This window comes from Antechinus flavipes, chromosome 3, assembly GCF_016432865.1.
Source record: "Antechinus flavipes isolate AdamAnt ecotype Samford, QLD, Australia chromosome 3, AdamAnt_v2, whole genome shotgun sequence".
Taxonomy (NCBI): Eukaryota; Metazoa; Chordata; class Mammalia; order Dasyuromorphia; family Dasyuridae; genus Antechinus; species Antechinus flavipes.
The window spans coordinates 612,705,657-612,725,408 of NC_067400.1; the positions used below are offsets into that span (position 1 = coordinate 612,705,657).

Sequence of the window (19,752 nt, forward strand, 5' to 3'; positions counted from 1 at the left end):
CGCCTCGTGGTCCTCACCCGGGCCGGGCAGTCCGGGGGGGGGGGGGGGGGGGGGGGGGGGGGGGGAGCGCTGTCGGGCACACTCCCGTCCCAGGGCCCTCCTGCCCCGTGGGCTCCGCTTTCCCCTCCCCCTGCCTTGGAGGAGAGGGAGGGACTCTGGGAAACCGCGGCCAGTTCTGTGTCACCTCCCATTAACTTCCCCGGGAGCTGAGATTCCCACGCACAGCTCGGCCTTGTCCCCCAAGTCCCGGGCCCTCCGTGGCGGAAAGACGCCGCACCCGCTGCTTCCGACTAGAGGCCCGCTCAGACGCTGGGGGTGCGGCTGGGATTGGGGCCGGGCACTAAGTGTTAGCGGGCGCAGAGGAGGCCAGAACCCGGACCCATAACAGCGGCCCACCAGACCGCGAGAACCGACCGGAGGGAATCCCAGAAGGGGGCGAGGAAGGTCTCGGGTAGTGGGCCTGTAGCTGGAACCGGAAGGAAGTGAGGAACGACAGGGCGTGGAGATGGGGGAGGGGGGAGACAACTGGAGGCAGGAAATCCAGCCCGTAAAACCGTCCGGAGCCCGGTGGGGCGCCTTGTGCCCGCGCCTCTGCGGGGAGGAGGGGGCTTGTGGAGGCCGTGGCAGCTTCTGAAGGCCTGGAGGCGATAAGGACCCCCGGCTGGTTCTTGAGGAGGAGAGTTCGGAGTCAAACCCCCGCCTGAGGAAAGTCCTTCAATAGCTGAGTGGGAATCATTCTAGAAAACAAGGCCGGGAAGTTAGCTCTGGAGTCAGGAGGTTCAAATGTGCTCTCCAGGCACTTGACACTTACTGTGTGACCTTAGGTGAGTCACTGAATCTTGATTGCGAGAGAGAAAGGAAGGGAGGGAGAGAGGGAGGGAGGAAGGAAGGAAGGAAGGAAGGAAGGAAGGGGGGAGGAAAGGAGAGAGGCAGGAGGGAGGGAAAAGAGAGAAGAAAGAGAGGGAGGGAAGGGGAGGAGAGAGGGAGGGAGGAAGGAAGGAAGGAAGGAAGGAAGGGGGGAGGAAAGGAGAGAGGCGGGAGGGAGGGAAAAGAGAGAAGAAAGAGAGGGAGGGAAGGAGAGAGAGGGGAGGGAGGGAAAAGAAAGAAGGAAGGGAGCGGGGAGGAAAGGAGGGAGGGAAGGGGAGGAGAGAGGAGGGAGGGAGGGAAAAGAAAGAAGGAAAGGAAGGAGGAAGGAAAGCCAAGATGATGACTATATTTTCCATGGCTTGGAAAGAACAGATAAGCATCAATAATAATAGAGTTTGAAGGCTCACAAAGCATTTTTACATACACTAGTTCATCTGGCATTTATTATATACTTAAATAATTTGAACAAGAGGACAAACACTCCCAAGATGGCCAGAAAAAGGTGACACAAGGACACTCTCGAGGTCTCTTTCCAGAATTTCACAATTGATTGTATGACACAGGAGACACAGGCACAAGACTGTGCTCTATGAGCAAAGTACAATTGAATTAGCCCAAAGAAAACTCGAGATGCACAAAATTGAGAGCTAACCCACATGAAGGGACGCTTTCTGCCCGACCTGTGGCGGCACTCTGCTCCCAGATTGGTCTGATCAGCCACAGTCGCACTCGCGGTAACGCAACCCAAACACAACCATGTCATTTTGTCCTCTTCGAGAATGAAGGACGACAACAACCACTTAAGTAATTATTGTGTTACTGAAGAAAATCCAGCAGCTTTTAAATGTCACCCAGACACCGCTGGCTGTGGGGGATTACTAAAATAATCTACACAAATAATTTTAGCTCATGTTTGACTAAAATCAAAATGTGTCATTCGGTTTAAAATTCCTTCAAATGGCAACTGATCGGTTGTTCTTGAATTCGTTTCACGTTGAAGTTGGAGATGTTTCAGGAAGCCAGGTCTTTGAGAACTAGAGCAGATACTGCCGCCCCTTTTAATGTCATACCCGAAGATTATTCAGCCTCGTGGGCACAGGATCCATGTGACGGCGCAGCCAGCAGCTAGAGCCACAAGTCAGCCGTGCTACGGGACTCTGCCAATTGGCTGACGGTCACAGCCGCAGATCACTCCCCCGTGGAAACGGGTCCCAGGGGCCCCAACGCCAACTTGACCTTCCTTGGGCACACGGTATATTACATAATCGCCGGGCCACAGCCCTGTCAGTCAGAGCAAATTCACCAAGACTGAGCTCACTTGTATTGATATTGGTTTTAGCTTTTTTTTCCATTAAAAAAAAAAGTGAATGTGTTGATGTGGAATTGAACTAAAAATATTCAATAATGTTGACCACCACCTTGTGGCTCCCTTTTTGACTCTTTCCTGGACTGGGAAGATCCTACAATTTGGAAAACGATGCTTTATGGGGAATAAAAGGAGGTGGGAGTGTGGAAAAGAGGTTGTAAATCCCATCTGAAACTGAAGTGATGTATGAACCCTTTAATTTTTTTTTGAAAACCTAGTTCTGAGGTGAAATGTTCTTATCTCTCAACGCTGAACAATCTGGTTTCAGAAACACATTTTGTTCGATTTATTTGTCTCCTTCCCCCCAACTGGAGTTTTCTGCCTAGAGATACAGTACCTACAAGCCCCTTAAGCCCAAAGGGCCCACCCTGCAAGGAGTCAAAGCAATTCATTCATTCATGATTCATAAACTCCGTATCTCCATCTTTTTGCCGCACCAAATCTCTTCCCACAACTTCAATCTGCTTAGTTATGACTCAGGCTCCTGTTAAAGGGAACTCAGATTCAACTCTGACTCTCTTTAGGAAAACTAATGTAGCAGGGTGTCACGTGGGGCTCAGAGGGAGGCAAGGATAGGCATCTCTAGTGTCCCTTTCCCCCATCCTTCTCCAGGAGAGACTTGTAATCCTACAAGAATTCGGGGCCAGAGGCTGACCACTCTGTTCTTCTAAGAGAGAGGGGATACTGGGCAGGAATTAGATCTCTCTGCTCCCTTCAATGTTATTAGTCTAAACTGCAGGGCCCTCAAACTACAGTCCGCAGGCCAGACGCAGCAGCTGAGGACACTTATCCCCTTCACCCAGGGCTATGAAGTTTCTTTATTTAAAGGCCCACAAAACAAAGTTTTTGTTTTTACTAGAGTCCGGCCCTCCAACAGTCTGAGGGACAGTGAACTGGCCCCTATTTTAAAAGTTTGAGGACCCCTGGTCTAAAGGATGCAATCTTTAGGGTCAAGCTAATCTCCTGATCCCTATTCATTACTGGGGAAAGTGAGAGCCCACACTTTATATCCAACTCTTGATCCCCTTCCTGTCAAACACTAGGCCTATAGTACAAATAGTAAATAAATCCATTTATCCAACCCAATAATGAAATAGAAATCAGAGAAAGCATATGCATGAGAACATGTCATTTTAAAGATTGAAGAAGCTCTCCCATGAGAAACAAGGTAATTCAGCTCAACTAACAGAGAATCCCAGATCTCACCCAAAAGGAAAAATGTCTTGAATTCCCTAGAATACAAAATTGTGGATCGGGACAAAATAGAGACTGCCAACCTTTCTTATGATGGCTTCTTCCCAGAGTCTTTCTCTCCCTTTAGCTACTTGAAGAGAGGTTAGAATGACCCAACTTCTTTCTCAGAGGTGGAACCAGAACCCAAACACACTAAAGAGTGATGTCTTTTGTCTCTTGGATTCACCAATTCTACCTTGCCCCTCACAGTGCATTAACTTCTACTGATGAGGAAAGGATCTTATTAGGTTTAAGACTCAGGTTACATTCATAAAATACAATAATCCATAAGTCTCTAACATTACTCTCATCAGTGAAATGACCAACCAAAATTCTAGAGGGCTGATGATGAAATAGGTTACCCACTTCCTGATAGAAGTGATGGACTCAAGATGCACAATGAGATACACAGTGTATTATTTTTCAACACAGCCAATTTGTTTTGTTTGACTATGCACATTTATTATAAGAGTTTTTTTTTTTTTTAATTTGGGGATAGTGAGTAAAAATTAAAATATTTTTTGAAAGATTCTATCTTAGGAGACAAGATGGCAAAGTAAAGATGGGGGCACATCCCGGTCTCTCCCAGACTCCTCCAAAAACCTTTAAATAATTACTTTAAACAATTTTAGAGTGTCAGAACCCACAAAGAGATGGAGTGGAACAATTTTGCAGCTGAAGACAGCTAAGAAAGTCAGATCAGGGAAGGTCTTTTGTACTAGAGTGGAACTGATGCTCAGCTATCCTGGTCTCAGCAAACCAGGAATTGGCCTGGGGTCTCTAAGTCAGTGGTGGCAGTTGGGGCAATCCAGACCAGCTCAGCAATACCAAAGACTTAGAAAGTTGTAAAAAAAAAAAAAGTATCACACTACTATGTGAGGGGAGCTCCAGCAAACCAGGAACGGTCCTTGGGAACCACTGAATTAGCAAGGTTAGTGGAAGTAGCAACAGCTTTCAGAGGTCTACTTTAACAAAGAGTTACGAGTCAAGTAACAGGCTGGGAGCAAACAACAGAAAAAGATTCTGACCATAGAAATTTACTATGGTGACAACAAAGATCAAAACACCCACACAGAAGAAGATAACAAAATCAAAGGTCCTACATCCAAAGCCTCCAAGAAAAATAAGAATTGGATATGGAAGAGCTCAAAAAGGACTTGTGAAAATCAAGCAAAAGAGACAGAAAGAGAAGGAAAAGCGGAAGAGAAATGAGAGTGATACAAAAGGAAATACAGAAAGTCAAAGAGGAGAAATATGCTTTAAGAAACAAATAGGCCAAATGGGAAAAGAAGTACTAAAGCTCACTGAGAAAAAAATTCCTTAAAAATTACAATTAAGCAAGTGGAAGCTAATGACATTATAAGAAATCAAGAAACAAGAAAATAAAACCAAAGGAATGAAGAAATAGAAAACAATGTGAAATATTTCATTGGGAAAAAAAAACAACTGACTGACCTCTATAATAGATCCAAGAGAGATCATTTTAAAATGATTGATATATCTGAAAACCATCTTCAAAAAAAAAAAATTATCAAGGAAAACTGTCCTAGTATTCTAAAAACAGAAAGTAAAATCAAAATTGAAAAAAAAAAATACATCAATCATTTCCTGTAAGATATCTCAAGATAAAAACTCCCAGGAATATCATAGCCAAATTCCAGAACTCCCAGGTCAAGGAGAAAATATTGCAGGCCGCCAGAAAGAAACAATTCCAATGGAGCCACAGTCAGTATAATACAGGATTTAGCATCAATAAACGATCAGAGGGCTTGGGATATAATATTCTAGAAAACAATGGAGCTAGGATTACAACCAAGAATCACCTATCCAGAAAAATGAGTATCCTAGAAGGGAAAAGGTGGATAGTCAATGAAATAGAGGACTTTCAAGCATTTGTGACAAAAAGACTAGAGCTGAATTGAAATTTTGACTTTCAAATATAGGATTCAGAATAATCATAAGGGGGTAATTAGAAAAGGAAAATCCTAAGGGACTTCATAAGGTTTATCTATTTACATTCCTACATGGGAGAATGATACTTAAAACTCACAAGAATTTTCTCATTAAGGCAGTTAAGAGGAGTATATATAGACAGAGGGTAAAGGTGTGAATTGAATATAAAGAGATAGTCTAAAAAACTAAAGGAGTGAGAGGAATAAACTGATAGAAAGGAGAAGGGAGAAGTGGAATAACATAAATAATCTGCTATAAAAGAGATAATAAAAAGTTTTTAGAGTGGAAAGAGCAGCAGAGGAGGAGGAGTGAGTGAATCTTACTGTCATTTGAACTGGCTCAAAGAGAAAACATATATGTTCAATATGGGTATAGAAATCTCCCCTACCCTGCAAAAACATAGGAAGGGAAAAGGTTAGGAGTAGGAGGGAGGGGGATAGAAGAGAAGATAAATTGGGAAAAAGGTGATCAGAAGCAAAACACTTTTGAGGAGGAACAGGGTGAAAGGAAAGTGATAACAGACTAAATAATGTAAGTGGGGGGAACACAGCAATAATAATTGTGAAAAGAATTTTTAAAGCAAGTTTTTCAAATGAAGGCTTCATTTATCAAATATAAAAGGAATAGGGTCAAATATTTTTTAAGTCATTCCCCAATTAATAAATGATCAAAAGATATAATCTGTGCCCAAAGAGCTATTAAAATCATATATACCCTTTGATCGAACAATATGACTAACAGACATGTAAACCAAAAGAGATTTTTTTTAAAGAAAAGGATCTGTAAGTACAAAAATATTTATAGCAGCTCTCTTTTCTCAGTGCAGAGAATTGGAAATTTAGGGGATGCCTATCAACGGGGAAATGGCTGAATAAATTGTGGCATATGTGGTGATCTTCTTTTTAAAATAAGTAGGATAGTTCTCTCTGGGGGAGAGGGTGCAGATTTCTCGAGGAAAGTTTCTCGGGGGAGATTTTTTTGGAGGCAGCCTTAGTATCAGTTCAGATCAATAATTACTCCAAATGCAGCCAGGTGATAAAAGTTCAGATGTTTTATTGCCTCCAATATAGCCCGGTTAGCTTAGAGCCCTCCAAATGTCTCCAAATCCAAAGGTTCTGTCCTTCAGCCTCTGCCTCTGCTTTCTTCAGCATCCAGCCAGCTCCACTCGTCATGTAATTCTGGTGAAATCTCGACTCGTAGCTTCTTCCTCTGAAAACTCTTCTGCCATGAGCCAGCCAAGTGGGAAAATATTCTCTCTTGCTTCGGAGAGAGGGCTTCTGGTGTAATTCAGCCGAAATCTCCCAGAGTGCTCTGTGTCTGCACCAGAGTGCTCCTCTCCAACCCAGCTGAACTCTCTTCTGCAACGAGCCAGCCAAGTGGAATATATTCTGGAATAGATTTCTCTTCACTAGCCTTATATAAGACTCTTCTGAGAGAATGAGATTATGGGTTTTCTCCCATAGTGCTCTCTGGCCCTAAGAGCTTTAAGGGAGGTGTGAATTCACAAAGTTACAAAGTTTACTTTGTGAATCTGGCATACTTATGAACTCTGATGAGTAAAGGTGTAAACACAAGCATTGTACTAATTAGTTCTACTTAGTACCTTGTTTCAGGTTCTGGCCCAAAACATCTTCTTGTAAGATCAGATCAATAATCTTATCAACTCTAATGAGTTAGCAATTTGTAAGGATTCCAACAATGAAATACTCTTGTTCTGTAAGAAATGAAGAGCAGGATGCTCTCAGAAAAACCTGAAAAGTCCTCCATGAGCTCATGCAAAGTGAAATGTACTGTATACAAAGTAACAGCAATGTTACTTTGGGATGGTCAGCTGTGAATGACTTTGCTATTTTCAGCAGTACAATGATCCACAACTATTCTGAAGGACTTATGAAAAATGCTCTCCGTGCCCAGAGAAAGAATTTATTGTGTCTGAATGCAGATTAAAGCAGGCTTTTTTAAACTTTATTTTTCTTGGAGATTTTTTTTTGGTGGGGAGGGAGATGTATGTTTTCTTTTGTAACATAACTTTTATGGAAATGTTTGGCATAATTTCACAGGTACTTTCTTAATGTGGGGAAGTAGGAAGGAAAGGAGAGAATCTGGAATCGGCCAGTACTACCATTCATCAAACAGAAACAGTTTCAAAGAACAGAGATGTGCTTTGAATTTTGGGGAGTAATGAATAGGTTTGCAGTACATGAGAAGTGACACAACAGGAAAGAAGAAAAGATCTGGACACTAATAGCGAGGATTTGGCTTCTCTTCTGGCTGTTATTCTTAAGGTTTCAGATTTCCCAATTATCATACAAGCAACAGGAAGCAAAGAGATGATACCACTGAGTTGACGTGGACTTCCATATGAGTTTAGCCAGTGTCTCATTGACATTCAACAGAATCTCAGACCATCCAGACTGATCCAAGACCTGAAGCTGGCACAAGGAGAGCCTTGTGTTGGTGAACTGTGAAGACAGACCCCTGTCGCACTGTTCTTTAACTGTTTTCCCCTGATAGAGCTGTACCCTTCTACTTTTTCCATTATCTATGGGCATGAATAGTTTGGAAGTTTCTCCAATGACTTGAAGACTTAAAGACAAATAGAAGAATATTTGGGGACATGGTTTTAGGTGGATGGCTCCATTTGTGGTTGGAATTGTTCACTCATTTCAGTCGTGTTGACTCTTCATGAAACCATTTGGGGTTTTCTTGGCAAAGATACTGGAGTGATTTGCCATTTCCTTCTCCAACTCCTTTTATAGATGAGGAACTGAAGCAAACAGGGTTAAGTGACTTGCCAACAAGAGTCATCTAGCTAGTAAGTGTCCGAGGCTGGATTTGAACTCATGAAGATGAGAGTGGCTGATTCCAAATCCAGCTTTTCATATAGTTTAATTTTTTCCCTTCCATTTTTTGCTATGTCCAATAAATTAGGCGATCACCATTTGCAGAATAATTCAGTTCTGTGAATGGAATTTGAGGAGTGGGGGAATCATAACTAGAGGCACTCTTGTAGATATGTATTTTTTAAAAAATATGTTGGCCAAGATATCACTTCGTCCTCTAGATCAGTAGTTCTCAAAATATGGCCTGCAGATTCCTCAAAACAGCCCAAGGCTTTTTCAGGGAATCCATGAGGTCAAAACTAATTTTTATTTTTTATGACAGCTTTTTATTTTTCAAAATGCATGCAACGTGTTTTTCATTCATTGCAAAACCTTGTGTTCCAAATTTTTCTCCCTCTCTCTCTACCACCCTCCTCCCCTAGACAGTAAGTAATCCAATACACATTAAGTACGTGCAATTCTTCTAAACAGACTTCCACATTTACCATACTGCACAAGAAAAATCAGATCAAAAGTGAAAGAAAATGAGAAAGAAAAAAACAAGCAAGTAAACAATAAAAATGGTGAAAATGCTATGTTATGATCCACATTCAGTTCCCATAGTCCTGTCTCTGGATGCAGATGGCATTTTCCATCCTGAGGCTATTGGAATTACCTTGAATCACCTCATTTTGAAAAGAGTCAAGTCCATCAGAACTGATCATCATATAACTTTGTTGCCTTGTATGATGATCTCCTGCTTCTGCTCATTTCCCTTAGCATCAGTACATGTAAGTCTCTCCAGGCCTCTCTGAAACAAAACTATTTCTATAATAATATTGTTATTTACCTATTCAAAAATATGTCCCTTTTCCGACTGCTTACCTGGATGAGGTCAAATTTTCTTCCTCCCTTTCAACCAAAATGAAATATCACAAAAGCCTGAATGTGGCTGAAATAGAAATACAGCTGTCTCCTATTAAAAAGCTTTGCAAATAAATATACACATACTTATATGTAAAAGAATTCAACCTTCTCCCTAAATTTTTTGGAAAATGTTTGCTAGAAATATCATTTCTAACAGCGTGGAATAGGTTTATTACTGTACTCTCTGGACTTCATATACCTGCCCCCTCCCCTACTTTTCAACTTTCTCCTTTTAACTCCTTAGATGGATAATAAATATGAGACACGCGGCTTTTCTTTAGAGAGAGAGAAGCAATGTGGGAACTGTTCTGGAATGCGCGCAGCGGCCGGGCTGTCAGACAATCGTCCCGCAAAGACACGAACGTAACGTTCCGCTGCAATGACGTTCTGCTGAGATTTCATCCAAGACGGTCCTTGTCTGCTCAACAGAAGTGGAGTATCTCCCAACACTTTGGGGGGAGGGGGGAGGGAGAGGGGCTCCCATGGAGGCCTCACTGGGCGGACAGGGTTAGGGTGCATCCAGTTGAGATGGGAGTAGAAAGTAAGTTCCCTGAGGGCCTCCATTTTGTCTTTGTCTCCCAATGTCTAACACAGTGCCTGGTATACTGTAGTCGCTAAATATATGATCGTGAAACGTAACTGAATCCAGCATGTTTATCACGGGATCTGGCTGGTACCAGAGGAGGAAGGACAGGCAGGGAGCGAACGAAACCGCCATCTGGCGACCGTCCGACACACTGCGGTAGCAGACAACTCGAACATTCACAAGGCCACGAGCCACTTCCGGACGCATTCACGCCGTCTCCTAGGAGACTGACTGATTTCCCTTTCCCACCATGAGTGGTGAGCGCATGTGTGAAAAGAGCAACTACAAAAACTACATTTCCCATCAGGGTGCTCCGCTTCCAGTGGAGCGACTGACGTCATGACGCCCTACGCATACTCCCTGCCCCTTTTTCCTTTCCCCACCTTCTCGATCCCGGAAATATTGCGGCCGCGGCCTGGGACGTCGTAGGACTACTTTTCCCAGGATTCCACCATCCTCGCCGAGCTGACGTAGACGGACAACTCGGGAGGAGGGCACAAAAGGAAACGTACTGGGTAAACCTAGATTGCGCAGGCGAAAGAAGACTGGCCTCTGGCGCTCCTACGTATAGGCGTGTATGCGTACTGCGTGCGTACGCCCACGACTCAGCGCACGCCAATCCCCTCTTGCCTCCCTAGCAGGTAGTCAGGGGTGTTGAAGGCTCCGTGGAGCGTGGGAGCCGCGTGTCCGCTGGCGGCCACCGTACGGGCCGACCCCGCTGCCGCTTCCGCTTCCTTCGCAAAGCGAGCCGCGTGCCATGAAGCCAGGTGAGCGCGAGACCGGGCCCGGGAGCAGAGGCGAGACCGGGGCTCGGCCTGGTCAGCGAGCACAGACTTTGGTGTCCTGCCTGTGACTCGGGTTTCCTTTTCTGTAGCAAGAGGGCCGGGGGTGGAATTCTACCTGTGGCCGCCGGCTCTCACTCCAGCAGCCCCTGCTACATTATTTCCTTTTAAAAACCACACCACCACCCCCTCCCCGGGGAAGGGGGGGGGGGGGCGGCTCTATTATCCCTGCCTTGTGAACTAGGAAACAGACGGGCCGCCGAGAAGGAAGTGACCTGGGGTTACAACTACTTCTGGGGCAGGGTTTGAATTCGGGTCTCGCCACTTCCGGCGTTCTCCCCCTAGAGCTCCTGGGCTTGGGGCTGTTACGACCCTCGAAGAGGTGGAAGCCGGCAGTTTACCCCCTTAGGGCTGGGCCCCGAGACCCTTTCTCGCGGGGGCTTCCTGCCTCCTTTCTGGGGCATGGGAGCCTTCGTAGGGGGTGAGTCGAGCCCGCAAGTGGACTGACAGCACTTTGGGAGATGAGGGAGGCTCCCGTGTCCGTTACCTGAAATGAGGGGGCACAGAATCTTCCCCAGAATACTCAGCCTGGGGCTTTTCTTCTGCCTCCACAGGATTCAGCCCCCGAGGTGGGGGCCGGGGTGGATTCAGAGGGCGAGGGAGAGGCGGTGACAGAGGAGGCTTCGGGGGCCGAGGTGGCTTCGGAGGCCGTGGCCGTGGCGGCTTTGGAGATCGCGGAGGCCGAGGAGGGGGCCGAGGTGAGTGGAGGTCGTGGGGCTCACGGGGCTGACAGGGGAGGGCAGGCAAAGAATGAGTCCTCACTTCTGCTCTGCCTCCTGCAGGTGGCTTCCATTCCCCCGGAGGTCGGGGCAGAGGCACCCCCCGGGGCCGAGGCCGGGGCGGTAGAGGTGGCTTCCAAGGAGGGAAGAAAGTGACTGTGGAACCTCATCGACATGAGGGTGAGTGAGGCCCCGGGTGGCGCCGTCCTTGGGCTCTGGTACCGTCCAGGGGCGGGTGGTCACCCCGGGCCTTACTCTTGCAGGAGTGTTTATTTGTCGAGGAAAGGAGGATGCCCTGGTCACGAAGAACATGGTACCCGGGGAGTCTGTGTATGGCGAGAAGAGAATCACCGTGGAGGTGGGAGCTCCCTACGATGGGGGGGAGGTGGGCCTGGAGACAGTGGGATGGGGGGAGTGCGGGGCTGACCCTTGCTTTCTCACCCCTCAGGACGGTGAGGTGAAGATGGAGTACCGGGCTTGGAATCCTTTCCGCTCCAAGCTGGCCGCAGCCATCCTGGGGGGTGTGGATCAGATCCACATCCGACCTGGGGCCAAAGTGCTCTACTTGGGAGCAGCTTCAGGCACCACAGTCTCTCACGTCTCTGACATCGTGGGTCCTGTGAGTCTCCGGGGTACCTCCCCACTTTTTGGGAGGGGGGAGGAGCTGCCTTTGAACATAGGGTAAGGGGTGTGAGGGTGGGCTTGCTCTGGGAACAGCCCTGTTTTTTGCCACCTAGGAAGGTCTGGTTTATGCTGTGGAGTTTTCTCATCGATCAGGCCGAGACCTCATCAATGTGGCCAAGAAGAGGACGAATATCATTCCCGTCATCGAGGATGCACGACACCCCCACAAGTACCGGATGCTCATTGGTGAGGGCCTGGCATGGGGCCCTAATGTAGTGGGCACTGATTTAGTGGCTGAGGAAGCCGACATTGGGGGCAGAACTGATCAGCCCTGGGTCACAGAAGGTCCTGAGTTCAGATCCCACCTCTAGACACCACTTGTCAAGCAGTTTATACACATCTTAAAGCCCCATGAAAACGCTGCTGGGGGTTGGGTGGGCACCTGTCCTCAAGAGTCTGGTCAAGGGAATCCCTTGAGGTTGGATCTGGATCTGCAGGCTGCTGGGTTGAATGGGGGGAGGAAGAAGAAATGAGATGAGGAATAACCTCCTTAGGCCAACCCTCTGTGCTGCCCTTCCTCTCCTCTGCCTTCAGGGATGGTGGATGTGATTTTTGCCGATGTGGCCCAGCCAGACCAGTCCCGAATTGTGGCTCTCAATGCCCATAACTTCCTGCGCAATGGTGGACACTTTGTGATCTCCATTAAGGTATAGTGCCCTGGCCAAATTCATGACTTGGGGATATTGGGGGAGGAGGCTCCTGAGGGCTGGACAGAGGGACACATCCTTCTCATGACCATGAAACTTCTCCCAGGCCAACTGCATAGACTCCACAGCCTCTCCTGAAGCTGTGTTCGCCTCAGAAGTCAAGAAAATGCAGCAAGAAAACATGAAGCCCCAGGAACAGCTCACTTTGGAGCCTTATGAGCGAGATCACGCAGTGGTGGTGGGCGTGTACAGGTGAGCCTTGGGGGGGGGGGCCTTTGGCTTAGGGGATATCCTTGGAAGAGAGTAGTTCATGGAAACTAGAGGTCTCTTTGATTTGGGGGAGGGGTCCTTGACTTGGAGGGGTTTCACTGGAGGAAATGATCCTTGGGCTCAGCAAAGGCTGTGGGCTTCCCCAGGGGATTGGTTTCCACTGGAGGGCATCCCCAGGTGCTACCTGGGTTCTGAGCTCATCTTTCTCCCCACAGGCCTCCCCCCAAGCAGAAAGAAGTAGCTGCCAAGTAGCTGTCTGCCTCCGTCCTGTCCTGCCCCCCCCCCTTTTTTTCTACTCTAGCTGTTTTGTCAGATCTTTGTATTTTCTATTAAAAGGTGTGATCCCATGTGACTGCTGGATTCTCAAAGGGTTAAGGTGGGAGGTGGGGAGGATGGAGAAGCTCGCGCCTGCGCGCTAAGGCGAGCTGCTGACGCTCGCCCTGTTGTTACCCGGAGAGGTCGGGCGTCGACCTCTGCGACGCATGCTTGGTCTCGCTGTCTTCGGCGAGCCCTGGGTGGGTTCTTACCTGTGTTGTGCGCATGTGTCTTGAGAAGCTGGCGCAGGCGCAGCGAGTGGCAGCCTGCTGCCCGAGTCACGTGTCAGGGGAGGATGGGAGGGGGCAGGGGGCGGAGTCCAGGCCGGGGGGGCCGGTTTGTTGTGGTCGCCATTTTGCTGGTTGCATTACTGGGTAATTGGGGACCCCGGGCCGCTGCCGATCTGACTGGAGCCACCCGCCCGCGCTGCCGCCGCCGCCGCCGCCAGCGTTCCCGCGCGGGGATGAGCCCGGGGCGCTGAGCCGCCACCGCCTGCCCCTTGCGTTCCGCTCCGCCCCTCCCCCTACGGCCCGGCACCCCCGCCCACAGGTAACGGCCGCGCGCGCGCCCGCCGGGGCTGGGGGAGGGGAGGGAGCGCGTGCCCGTCCGCGCCAGCCCATCAGTCCTCCGGCGCGCTGCCCTCCACCCCCGCGCCGAACGTTAGCCCCGGGGAGGGGGGAAGCGCGGGACGCCCGTTACGGCCGCCCCTCCCTGGGCGGCGGGGTGGGGCGGAGCGGGAGCGCGCGCTGTCCCGGGGCCCGGCGGGGTGGGGGAGGGGCGCCGGGCCGGACCAGGTGCCGGGGGGGAGGGGAGGGGAGGGGGCGGGGCCGCTATTTATAGCCGGGTTCCTGGAAGGGGCCGGCCCCGGGGGAGCGCGGCGCGGGCCGGGGCGGGGTCGGGCAGCCGGGCCGGGGGCGGAGCCGCGGTCTCTCCGGCCCCCTCCCCCCGTTCCCCTAGCTCTCCCGCTCTTTGTTTGGGCAAGAGCCGGCGCGGGCCCCCACCCGCCGCATCGCGGTCGCTTGGCAACAGCGGGCCGGCTCCCCGCCATTGGCCGGCGCGCTGAGCCCCTCGGGCCAATGGCAGGCCTGTTGCCATGGCAGGGGTCATGTTGCAGCCGCCTCGTGTGCGCCGCGGGGAGCGGGAGCCCGAGCCCGGGAGGCGGGAGGCGGGGCGGGGCGGGAGCCGGAGCGGGCGCCCCTCGAGCTCAGCGCCTCCTCCCCCCTCCCCCGCCGAGGGGGGCTAGGGGAGGGGGGGCCCGGGCCGGGCCGGGCCGGGCTGGTGGGGTGCTATGGGCGTCGGAGGAGAGGCTTCTCTGGCCCCCGGTGCGAGCCCAGGCTTCCTTGTGAGACAGGCCGGGCTGGAAGTTGGGGGGAGGCCAGTCCTAGGCCCAGGCCAGCAGCTGTAGGGTTAACCCCATCCTCCCTTCCGTCCCCCGCCCTCCTCTCCCCCTTCCACCTGCTCAGCTCCCCCCTCCAGGCAACCTCGGCTGACCCCCCTCCCCCTCCCAGCGGCTGCTGCTGTCACCCAGCGGACGGGACAGGACAGGGCAGGGCAGGGGCTGGGGGACGCCTAGGGGCCTAGGGCCTGGCCAGGCAGCTCGCATTCGAGCACCCGTCCACTTCTGTTCCCCCTCGGGGCTCCCACCCTCCCTGCCTGACATGCTGACTGCCCGACTGCCAGACTGGGGACCCCGCCGGCCACCCGCCCGTGGCTCCCGACAGCCCCCCAGCGTGGGTATGAGAGAGGGAGGGGCGCAACCGCAGGGGGACTCCCCGGTGTCAGATGAGACCCCCCCCCATACCTCCATGCGGCCAGGAGCTCCCTTCCCTTTGTGCTCCCTCCCCCATGCAGAGTGGCTATCAGCTGGCGAGGGGGGACCAGGAAATTGGGGGAGTTCGAGCCTTTCTTCTGTTGTTGGGGGGTTGGGGGAAAGGGCTGTCCCAGGATCCTGACCCTTCCTGGCTACAGTCCCTCATATTCCTCCTCAGCTGCCTTTGCTCTTCTGTCTGTCCCTTCTGTCTGTTCTGTATCACTGATCCCCTCCCCCTGCCCCCCCCATCCCATTTCTTCTCTGTCCTATATCACTGATCTCCTCTCTGCACCCATCCTCCATTCTCTCCTCTGCCCCTCTGTCTGTCCTGTGTCCTGTCCCCCTCATCCCACATCTCCTGTCTGTCTGTCCTGTGTCATTGATCCCCTCCCCTCCCTATCTCTTCAGTCTGTCCTGTGTCACTGATCCTCTCCTCCCTGTGCCCATCCCCCATCCCATCTCGCCTCTGTTCTGTGTCACTGATCCCCTCCCCCCCTGCTGCCCAGGCCCCCCATCCCATCTCCTCTCCTCCCCCTCCTCCAGGTCCCGGCGGTGCTGGTGGCAGCAGCTGTGGTGCAGGATGCGAGAAGTCGCCCCCCAGCCGGGCTCCTGCTCCGGGCCTTGCTTCCCTTCGGCCCTCTGAGCCGGACATGGCCGCCCCTCCCAGCCATGGTCCTTTCTCCGGCTTTCCAGCCCCCCAGGAGCATACACAGGTATCGCCTACCCCAGCTCCTGGGGGGGAGGGGTGGGCAGGGGCAGGAGAACAGGCCTGAGGTGGAAGGGTCTGGGGGTCGAGTGACCAGACAGAGGTGGAGAATCTGGGTCAGGAAATGGAAATCATGGTTGAAGATCTGAGGGTCACAGACAGACCCTTTGAGGTCATCTCCTGGAGGAGGCAGCTGGAGCCTGGAGAGGGTTGTCCCAGCTCACATTGGGGGGAAGTGGCTGAGCTGGGATTTGGGCCCAGGGCCTCCGGCTCCAGCTTCAGTCATCAGACATGGAGAATCTGTGGGAAAAAGGAGCCGGAAAAAGGACAAAGTCATGGAGAGAGCTTCTGATTTCCCTTTTGTAAATTGGGTCAGAGCTCACGATTGTCCTGTTCTGGCACAGTGGAAGCTGGGAGTGGGAGGGGCGGAGGAGAGGTCAGGGGTGGGAGGGCCCGGCCCTGACGTGCCCTGTGTCCCCCCCCAGGTGGTGCCAGATGTCCGGCTGCTCCAGCGACGGCTCCCGCTGGCCTTTCGGGATGCCACCTCCGCCCCGCTCCGGAAACTCTCTGTGGACCTTATCAAGACCTACAAGCACATTAATGAGGTGGGCTGGGCCCCGGGCAGGGGCCGGCAGTGACTTCGGGGGAGGGGGTGTCTCCCAACAACGTCTTCACCACACTCCCCCCTCCCCAGGTGTACTACGCCAAGAAGAAGCGTCGGGCGCAGCAGGGACCCCCCGAGGACGCGAGCACAAAGAAAGAGAGGAAGGTTCTGAACCACGGCTACGACGACGACAACCACGACTACATTGTGCGAAGCGGGGAGCGGTGGCTGGAGCGCTATGAGATCGACTCGCTCATCGGGAAGGGCTCCTTTGGGCAGGTGAGGACTGAGGGAGGAGCCTCCTTTGGGGACCCGCGCCCCCACGCGCTGGGCCCGGCTGCCTCTGGTTATCGCCGCCTCCCCAGCTTGTGGCCAGCGGGATCTCCTCGCTTTAGGACCCATTCTGGGCCCCGATGGCCTCATCCACCCTGGCTCTTGTCCCTCCCAGGTGGTGAAGGCCTATGACCACCAGGCCCAGGAGCTGGTGGCCATCAAGATCATCAAGAACAAGAAGGCGTTTCTGAACCAGGCGCAGATTGAGCTGCGGCTGCTGGAGCTGATGAACCAGCACGACACGGAGATGAAGTATTACATCGGTGAGCCTGGGAGGGGGGCGAGCGGGCGGGGGCGGGGGTCAGAGGCCAGGGTCCGAGCCGCCACCACCTGCCCCTCTCCCTTCCCCCTCAGTGCATTTGAAACGACACTTCATGTTCCGGAACCACCTGTGCCTGGTCTTCGAGCTCCTGTCCTACAACCTGTACGATCTGCTGCGCAACACGCACTTCCGGGGCGTCTCGCTGAACCTGACCCGGAAGCTGGCCCAGCAGCTCTGCACGGCCCTGCTCTTCTGGCCACCCCCGAGCTCAGCATCATCCACTGCGACCTCAAGCCCGAGAACATCCTGCTGTGCAACCCCAAGCGCAGCGCCATCAAAATCGTCGACTTCGGCAGCTCCTGTCAGCTGGGCCAGCGGGTACGCGGCGGCGGAGAGGGGGGGCTCCCGGGCTGGGGGTGCGGAGGGGCAGGGGGAGTCCTGACCCCACCTCCTTTGTCCCCAGATCTACCAGTACATCCAGAGCCGCTTCTACCGCTCCCCTGAGGTGCTCCTGGGGACCCCGTACGATCTGGCCATCGACATGTGGTCTTTAGGCTGTATCCTCGTGGAGATGCACACGGGAGAGCCCCTCTTCAGCGGCTCCAATGAGGTGAGAGGCTCGGACTGCGGGGTGCAGGGGCTGGGCTGGGGACCCCAGGCGGAGGAGGCGGGACTGACGGCTCCACGCCTCTCCGTGGCCCAGGTGGACCAGATGAACAGGATTGTGGAAGTGCTGGGACTGCCCCCAGCCCCCATGCTGGAACAGGCACCCAAAGCTAGGAAGTACTTCGACCGGTTGCCTGGAGGGGGCTGGACCCTGCGGAGGAGCAAAGACCTCAGGAAGGTGAGCCATCCCGCGCCCCAGCACCCGTCCCCGCACCCTCCCTCTCTCCCCTCCTCCCTCCGTCTCTCCCCTTCCTCCCGTCGCTCCGGCCGCCCCTTCCTTCACGCTGCTCACCCCCGTGACTGCTCTGCTCCTCCTCCCTAGGAGTACCAGGGCCCCGGCACGCGGCGGCTGCAGGAGGTGCTGGGTGTGCAGACAGGCGGCCCCGGGGGCCGGCGGGCAGGCGAGCCCGGCCATAGCACAGCCGACTACCTCCGCTTCCAGGACCTGGTGCTGCGCATGCTGGAGTACGAGCCGGCCGCCCGCATCAGCCCCCTGGGGGCCCTGCAGCACGGCTTCTTCCGCCGGACGGCCGACGAGGCGACCAACACGGGGCCCTCGGGGAGCAGCACCTCCACCTCGCCTTCTCCGGCCCCCGACGCCTCCCACTCCTCCAGCGCGGCCAGCTCTGTCTCCAGCTCTGGTGAGGAGGGCGCCGGGGCCCCCAGCGGGGCTGGGGGGAGGCAGCCCACACACCTGGGGTGGAAGTGCTCGGTCCTTGGGCGTCCTGAGCATCGGGCTTCCCTGCGAATCCGGCCCGTGACCTTGAACCGAAGGGTCGCCCTTCTCTCCCTTGGCACACGGGGAAAGGGCGTTCTGCCAACCTGCTCTTTCCTACTTTTAGGTGGTTCAAGCGGATCGTCCAATGACAACCGAAGCTATCGATACAGCAACCGGTACTGTGGGGGCCCGGGGCCCCCGGTGACGGACTGCGAGATGCACAGCCCCCAGGTATGGGCCAGGGCCGGGACAGAAGGGGAGGGGGCTCTGTCCTAGCGGCCCATTACAGGATGTGCCTTTCTTCCCCGACAGGTCCCACCTTCCCAGCCGCTGCGCCCTTGGGCAGGGGGAGATGTGGCCCACAAGCCTCCCCCGGGCCCCGCCCCAGCCTCTTCTTCCTCCTCTTTCCACGGGGCCGGTGGCCGGCCTTCGGCCCAGGCTGGCTCTTCTTCATCCTCTTCACCGCCTCCCCCTGAGCTGATGGACGTGAGCCTTGGAGGCGGCCCTCTGCTGCCCCCACCTGCTCCACAGGACTGTGCCCCACTCCGCCCCGCTCCCCCTCTCCAGCACCCGGCCGCTTCGGCCTTCCGGACTCGGACCACAGGGGGGGGCGGCCCCAGGGGCGGGGGCCGGCCGCCGATCCCCCCACCTGAGGACCCGGCCCTAGGCCCCCGCCTGGGCCTCTGTGGTGTCCCCCAGAGTACGGCCGCCAGCTCGTGATCCCCTGCCCCCCTGGGGCCCCCCGAAGCCATACCCCTTCCCCCTTGGGGCCCCTGGGCTCATGCCTTCCCTCCCCCAGCCTTCCTCCCCTCTCAACTGGAATTGCTGCTACCCAGTGGGGGGGAGGGGGGGCACCTGCACTGACCTGACTGGGGGCTGGGGCCGAGAAGAGGAGGGGGTATGACCCCTGCCCCCCTTGTCCCCCCATGGACTGGCTCCTCGGCCCTGCTGGCCCCTTTGTTTTCTATTTATTGTACCAAAGACTGGCAGCCCTGGGGTGGCTCCCCTGCTCTCCACCCTGGGGCTGGGGGGGGTGGGGTGGGGAGGCATCCGCAGGAGTCTGGGGCGCCCTGTGCTGTACCCAAGTAAAGAGCTTTCTCACACGCCCGACAGCTCCTTTGCAGGGTCGCTCGTGCACTCCCTCCCCAGAGCAGACACTGGAACCCCAGAGGGGCAGAGATGGGAATAGTGGGAGACAGAAACGGCCCACCGGAAGTCACGGGGAGACTTCACCAGCCCGGGCATGGATGTGGACAGGGAGACTTGGCTGTCCCAGTAGGGACTATCCTGGTCTGCAAGGTGCCAGGGGAGAGCACCACCTTATGTGCTCCGGCACCCCATGCATTCATCCCCAGAGGGAGGGAGGCCAGGCCTGCTGGTCACCCCCCCAGAGCCCTAGCCACACTCTCCTGCAGCTGCTTC

At 53.7% G+C, this 19,752-nt stretch overlaps 2 protein-coding genes and 1 long non-coding RNA gene across 4 annotated transcripts; all 3 read left to right on the plus strand.

Moving 5' to 3' along the window:
- The first annotated feature begins 64 nt into the window (after positions 1-64).
- Positions 65-2,235, plus strand: LOC127556123 (uncharacterized). The gene is made up of 2 exons (XR_007952357.1): positions 65-824; positions 1,868-2,235. It is a non-coding gene; the product is annotated as an uncharacterized LOC127556123 (long non-coding RNA).
- An 8,147-nt stretch (positions 2,236-10,382) lies between these two features.
- FBL (fibrillarin) lies at positions 10,383-13,263 on the plus strand. Of its 2 annotated transcripts, none has more exons than XM_051989011.1 (9): positions 10,383-10,521; positions 11,151-11,294; positions 11,379-11,495; positions 11,579-11,673; positions 11,764-11,934; positions 12,053-12,185; positions 12,534-12,646; positions 12,753-12,898; positions 13,132-13,263. In XM_051989011.1, the coding sequence occupies exons 1-9, from the start codon at positions 10,512-10,514 to the stop codon at positions 13,166-13,168; spliced, it is 966 nt and encodes a 321-aa protein (XP_051844971.1). In that variant the 5' UTR covers positions 10,383-10,511; the 3' UTR covers positions 13,169-13,263. The 2 variants fall into 2 exon arrangements, with proteins under 2 accessions (XP_051844971.1, XP_051844970.1); XM_051989010.1 differs by lacking the exon at positions 10,383-10,521 and adding an exon at positions 10,984-11,017.
- Positions 13,264-14,431: 1,168 nt separating this feature from the next.
- Positions 14,432-19,433, plus strand: DYRK1B (dual specificity tyrosine phosphorylation regulated kinase 1B). The gene is given in 12 exon segments (XM_051989009.1): positions 14,432-14,965; positions 15,585-15,754; positions 16,233-16,352; positions 16,442-16,630; positions 16,800-16,947; positions 17,039-17,197; positions 17,200-17,324; positions 17,410-17,556; positions 17,650-17,790; positions 17,935-18,253; positions 18,455-18,561; positions 18,643-19,433. Coding segments are annotated over 12 exon segments (2,109 nt in total). The 5' UTR covers positions 14,432-14,889; the 3' UTR covers positions 19,051-19,433.
- The last annotated feature ends 319 nt before the right edge of the window (positions 19,434-19,752 follow it).

Excerpts from the sequence above, each read along its gene's own strand:
- FBL (XM_051989010.1), top strand. Across the intron at positions 11,295-11,378 it reads AGGCCGAGGAGGGGGCCGAG|GTGGCTTCCATTCCCCCGGA; the intron begins GTGAGTGGAGGT and ends TGCCTCCTGCAG. Across the intron at positions 11,935-12,052 it reads TCTCTGACATCGTGGGTCCT|GAAGGTCTGGTTTATGCTGT; the intron begins GTGAGTCTCCGG and ends TTTGCCACCTAG.